The 5788-nt window shown below is 46.2% G+C and overlaps 1 protein-coding gene and 1 pseudogene across 1 annotated transcript in view; one reads left to right on the plus strand and one right to left on the minus strand.

Annotated features, from left to right (window-relative positions):
- Positions 1-1712, minus strand: part of LOC114045192 (prolyl-tRNA synthetase associated domain-containing protein 1) — a 2422-nt gene extending 710 nt beyond the window's left edge. The window contains exon 1 of the mRNA XM_027865038.1: positions 1608-1712. Within this exon, the coding sequence (XP_027720839.1) occupies positions 1608-1691 (84 nt within the window). The 5' untranslated portion in view covers positions 1692-1712. The remainder of the gene's footprint in view (positions 1-1607) is intronic.
- Positions 1713-1730: 18 nt separating this feature from the next.
- On the plus strand, positions 1731-3544 carry LOC114045191 (annotated as a pseudogene).
- Positions 3545-5788: the final 2244 nt, after the last annotated feature.

Raw genomic sequence — 5788 nt, forward strand, 5'->3', positions numbered from 1 at the left:
AAAAGGGGACAGGCAGATGAATCAAGTATTTAAACTATTTTATGCTGAGCACTAGGGAGGTTAGATGAGACTAGATATGTGACAGGAAGTAAAAGAATGGAGGGAGTGCCAAACAACAATAGGATATATGTTTTTAGTGGAAAAAAGGCACAGTGGACTGAGCTGGCCTCCCAATAATGAAGACCTGAGTTCAAATTCTGTCTCAGACATATCCTGGCTATGAGCCACTAGACAAGTCATTTAACCTCTTAGTGTCCCAGGCAACTCTCAAAAACAGTTCTTAATCTTGATGGTGTCACTGAAAGCCTTTCAGAGTCTGGTGAAACCTATGGGCTTCTCAGAATGATGTTTGTGCATAAAACAATCATAGGGTTAAAAGGAAACATACTGAAATGTAGTCATCAAAATATTAAAATAAGGTTAAGCATCTGCTGTAAGAGAACTAAAGAGAATAAAATTTAATATTTCATGGCAAGTTGTTTGTGATCCCCATTTCAGTTTTTGTTTTGTTGTTTTTGGCAAGGATACTGGAGTGGTTTGCCATTTCCTTCTCCAGTTCAGGCAAACAGGGTTAAGTGACTTGCCCAGGGTCACAGGGCTAGTAAAAATGTCTGAGGCTAGCTTTGAATTCGGGTCTTCCTGACTCCAGGCCAGCCCCTGATGCACTGTGCCACTTAGCTGCCCCACAGGGTCATGAGTTGACTGAAATGACAGTAGAAATGTGTTTATTTTTTACCAAATCCAAATTATGACTGTTCTGTAGGATTGATAGTGGAGCTGGAACAAACAATGTGATTTTACGGCTGATAAACAGCTCCTGTAAGGCAGGGGCTCTAATTCTTGGCTTTTCCTCAGCACCTAGCGCAGTGCCATTCAGTACAATAGGCTCTTAATACATGTTTGTTGAAATTCACTTGCTTACACGTCTCCTTCCACACAGTAGTTATCAGATAACTACTGCCCTACAGTGGTTTTAAGAATCCCGTTTATTATTAGATAATCCCGTTTATTATTAGATTATTAAGCATCCTTCTCAAAACACTCTTGAGCCCACTTCCACAAATAATGTGCTCCGCTTAACGAAGGCCTTGGCACTGACAAAGGCCTTTCTCTTTTTTTGATCCCATCCAGTTCATAAGAAGGGCCGCTAGGCGGCGCAGTGGACAGAGCGCGGAGCCTGGAGTCAGGAAGACGAGTTCAAATAGGACCTCAGACACTAGCTCCGTGACCCTAGGCAAGTCACTTAACCCTGTTTGCCTCCGTTTCCTCATATGAAATGAGCTTGGAGAAGGAAATGGCAAACCGCTTCAGTATCTTTGCCAAGAAAATCAGGAACGGGGTCACGAAGAGTCGGACCCGATTGAAAAACGACTGAACAACAATCAAAAAGTAATACTGAACGCGCACTTCGGGCTTATTTCCTCCACGATTCCAAATATTTTAGTAAAAACCCCAAATGTGTTAATCCTGGGGCAGATCGAGCAGTAGAACTACCTCTCCCGGGAACGGGTCGCCTCCCCACCCCGCGCCCCACCCCCCCCCCCCCACTGTCCGCACACAAGGGCTCGCGCCGAGAGCGCGTCTGCTGGCGCCGCAGGGGCCCTCACCTCGGGGTGATCCACGCTGACCGTCGGGATGGCCAGGCGGCGGAGCTGCGCCTCCAGGGCCGCGCGGAGCTCGGGCCCGGCCATGGCGCCTGCCGCCTGCCACCGTGGCTGCCGGGCGGGGCGGGCGGCTGCCCTCTCTCTTCCGCCCTCCCGCGGCTGCTGGAGGGTCCTCGTAGCGGTCGCTCCAATCCATCTTGTCACTCCTAAAAAAGTGGCTAACTACGGCCTCTCTGCTATTTAAGGATCCGCACAGTCTGGCTCCAGCCTCTTTCGAGACTCATTACAGGTTCTCTACATGCGTCGTTCTAGACAAACTGGGCTTTGTTCGCCTCCGTGCCTTTGTACAGTGGGCTATCAGGCAAGCCTGGAATGCTCTCCCTCGCCACCTTTGCCTCCTTTGTCCTTGAGGCTTATCTCTAGTGCCACCTTCTTCGAGACGCCTCTCCCAGCGCCCATTTGTTACACACTGCGCCTGCCACACTCTAGGTGTGAATTCAAAAACAAAAACAAAAACAATACCGGTCCAGGCAGCAGAGGCGGAGCCGCGACTCCCTCCGGTCCTGTGGCCCTCCTTCCCTCCACAGTCTCCTTCCCTCCTTCCCATTCTCCTTCGCTCCTTTCCCGAACCATGGCCCCTGGGGCGGCTGTCTGGGATGGGGTGATCAGGGCGTCCAAGGCCGTGAAGGTTCGCCAGTCCTCGACACCCGAGGAGGTGAAGAAATGCAAGGAGGCCGCGTTGTTCTGCCTGAGCGAGGATCAGAAGAACATCGTGCTGGAGGAGGACGAGGAGATCCACGTGGGGCAGACTGGGGACGACCCCTGCACCCCCTCTGCCAAGATGCTGCCAGACGAGGACAGCCGCTACGCGCTTTGATGCCACCTACGAGAGCGAGGAGGAAGGTCTGGGGTTCATCTTCTGGGTCCCCGAGTGCGCCCGCCTCAAGAACAAGATGATTTATGCGAACTCCGAGGACGCGGTCAAGAGGAAACTGACGAGTCACAGATGCATCACAAGGCAGCCGTCATGAGAAGTGAGGGACGCTGGACCCTGACCGAGAAACTGGGGGGCAATGCCGTGATCTCCTGGGGCGGAGCCCTTGTGAGTCTGGCCCCCCTGCTGGGGCTGCCCAAGCCCAGAAGGGAGCAGGCTGCCCCCCCTCCTGCCAGACCCAGGGGCTGGGGGGATCTTAGCAGGGGTAGGAGCAATCCCTTCACCCATTTGCCAAACCGCCCCGACTTCACCCGATGGCTCTGGCCTTCCCAAGCCGCCCTTGATATTCTCATTGCTCTAGAGTTGTAGCAGACCAAGGTCCCCGACGCCCAGATGCAGGGGAGGCCAGTATTTATTTAACTGACACCCACAGTTTTCCCCCTTCCCCGGTGCTGCTAACTTCTAACTGCAATAGTGGCTTTGTGCTTGTTGTTTAGTTTTGTGTATAAACGGAATGTTGTGGAGACCCCCTCCCCCACACAGCCGGTTCCCCTCCCCCCCAATTACTCACGTGGCTAGTAAAAGGAAGGTTCAGTTTAAAAAAAAACAAAGAAAAGGTAAGCTGCAAAAATAAAAGCAAACAAACAAAAACCAAGTAAATTCTCGTTTAATCTACAGCCTGGGGTTGTTAGAAAAGGAATCCTGATGCCCAGGAACACCTCCCTTCTTTCTCTGTAAGACTGGATCCTGAACTCCCCAGGAATTAGACATTGTCCGGTAAAACCCCATTCTTTCTAGAAGCCTGAGGTCCAGGAACTGCCCCCACTTGACCACGTGATTTCCTTTGCCATGGCTACCATCTCTTGGCACACCTGGGGCTAGGAGTCCTTCTCTGATTTGTAGATGACGGCACCTGGAACTGCCTAAGGTCACTACTTTAGCTGAATTCATGCACAAACTTTCTCCTGGGGAGGAAGTGTCTAACACATAAATAATATGCACTTAATAAATTCTTTATCATCCTGTTTTTTCTTCACTTGTTTTCTGTATCACTCCTAAAAGGGAAAAAAGGGTCAATTCTGAAATCAATCAGCAAACATTTATTTATAATAGTTTCCCCCAATTACATGTAAAAACAGTTTTTAATATTCAGGGTTTTTTAAAGTTTTGAGTTCCATATTCTATCCGTTCCTGTCTTCCCTCCCACCTCCCTCAGACAGTAAGTAATTGGCTATAAGTTATACATGTACAATCATGTAAAACATATTTCTGTATTAGACATTTTGTGGAAGAAAACTTGAAATCCCTCCAAAAAAAATAAAAAAGAAGGAAAGTGAAAAAAATAGTATGCTTCTGTCAGTACATTCAGACTCCATCAGTTCTTTCTCTGGAGGCAGATGTTTTTCATCATGAGTCCTGCTGGGATTGTCTCAGCAAGCATTTATTAAGTGCTTACTGTGAGTCAGGTACTGAGTTAGGTGATAGAAAGACAAAAATGAAACATTCAAATGAAACCCTGAAAGAGCTTATATTCTGTTGGGGAACACAACATGTATACATGAACAATATATATGCAAAATAAATGTTAAGTACAAGTGTAGTCCTGAGTTGACAAGACCTGGGATCACAGAGACCTTGTATACCAATACTGTGCCTTTAGTGTGTCCTAAGAGATTTTGGAGGATTTTCTAGAAAGCTTTCTTGGGCTAGTCTAGATTATTAACAGATACTCTGAGAAAAGATCTCTCTGTTTGGGGGTTCCATTGGCCTTGAGGAAGTGACTTTTTCCCAAGTTCAGGGAGCATTACTGTCAATCTGGAAAGGTGAAAGCAAGATAAAGGTGTAAACTTGAGAGTAGGAAGAGGAAAGAAGATGAATGTGTGGCACAGGAACAAGCTGCTGGTAATATAGATTAGTGATTTCATATGTAATCCCTTCCCTTTTTTTTTCATTTTTTTTTTAACTCAAAAATGCTCAAGCTCACTGGTGTTTGTTAAGTACAGAATTTTTAAAAATAAATGCTTTTTTTTAAAGAATCCTATTTTCCTGCCTCCAGGCATCCCTCTCAATTCATCCTATACTCAGCTTTCAAATTGGTTTTCTTTAAGCTCAGGTCAATGTCACTTATCTAGAAGCTTCAACATCTCTTACTTGACTGTACAATAAAATAAAAACTCCATCATTTGGAGTTTAAAGCCCTTTCCAATCTGGTTCCAGACTTTCTTTCTTAATACTTATTTGGGGCAGACTTAATACACATTGGGGCAGCTAGTTGGCACGGTGGATAGAGCACTATCTATATCCACTATATAGTGGATAGAGCACCAGCCCTGAAGTCAGGAAGACCTGAGTTCAAATCCAGCCTCAGACCAAACACTTGACACTTAGTAGCTGTGTGACCCTGGGCAAGTTACTTAACCCCAATTGCTTTAAAAAAACAAACAAACAAACCTTAATACATATCCCCCTGGCACACTCTATGTTCTAGCAAACTGGTATTTGTGGCATTCCTCATACATGATATTCTATCTCTCTCTAATGGGGTGCTTAGGTGCTTGTACTCAGACCCCAATTCCAAGATCATATTTTTCTGGGGCAGCTAGTTGGCACAGTGGATAGAGCACTATCTATATCCACTATATAGTGGATAGAGCACCAGCCCTGAAGTCAGGAGGACCTGAGTTCAAATCCAGCCTCAGACCAAACACTTGACACTTAGTAGCTGCGTGACCCTGGGCAAGTCACTTAACCTCAATTGCCTTTTAAAAAAAATCATATTTTTCTCTAGTCTCAAAACACTATCCCCAACAGTGTTCTCCCCAGCCCAAAAACCATATCTCTGGCAATAACTCCCCAGTGAGGCAAACTATCTCACTATCCCTCTGTTACAAGAACAAGCTGACCTCTGTAGAATTGTCCTTGTATCAATGAGACTATCTTGTATCCACAAAACTATCATGTACTGGTTCTCACAGTTATCATATACAACCTAGAGGTCAAGTTATAGACATCACATCAACTCCCAAAGCTATCTTGTTATAGACATATCAGACCAAAAATACACCGTATATCCCTGAAGAAAACCCCTCCACAATTCCCAGTAGGGAATGACATCTGTGACCAAGGTTGTATGGTATCACCTAATTAGCATACTTGGCATGTAATCCACTACTTTTCTTATATGAGTTTTAGCATCGTTCTTGTTAGGTTGCAAATTCCCTGAGAAGCTCTGTCTACCATGATAAGTTCC

This window comes from Vombatus ursinus, unplaced genomic scaffold (assembly GCF_900497805.2).
Source record: "Vombatus ursinus unplaced genomic scaffold, bare-nosed wombat genome assembly UNPS02014778.1, whole genome shotgun sequence".
NCBI lineage: Eukaryota > Metazoa > Chordata > Mammalia > Diprotodontia > Vombatidae > Vombatus > Vombatus ursinus.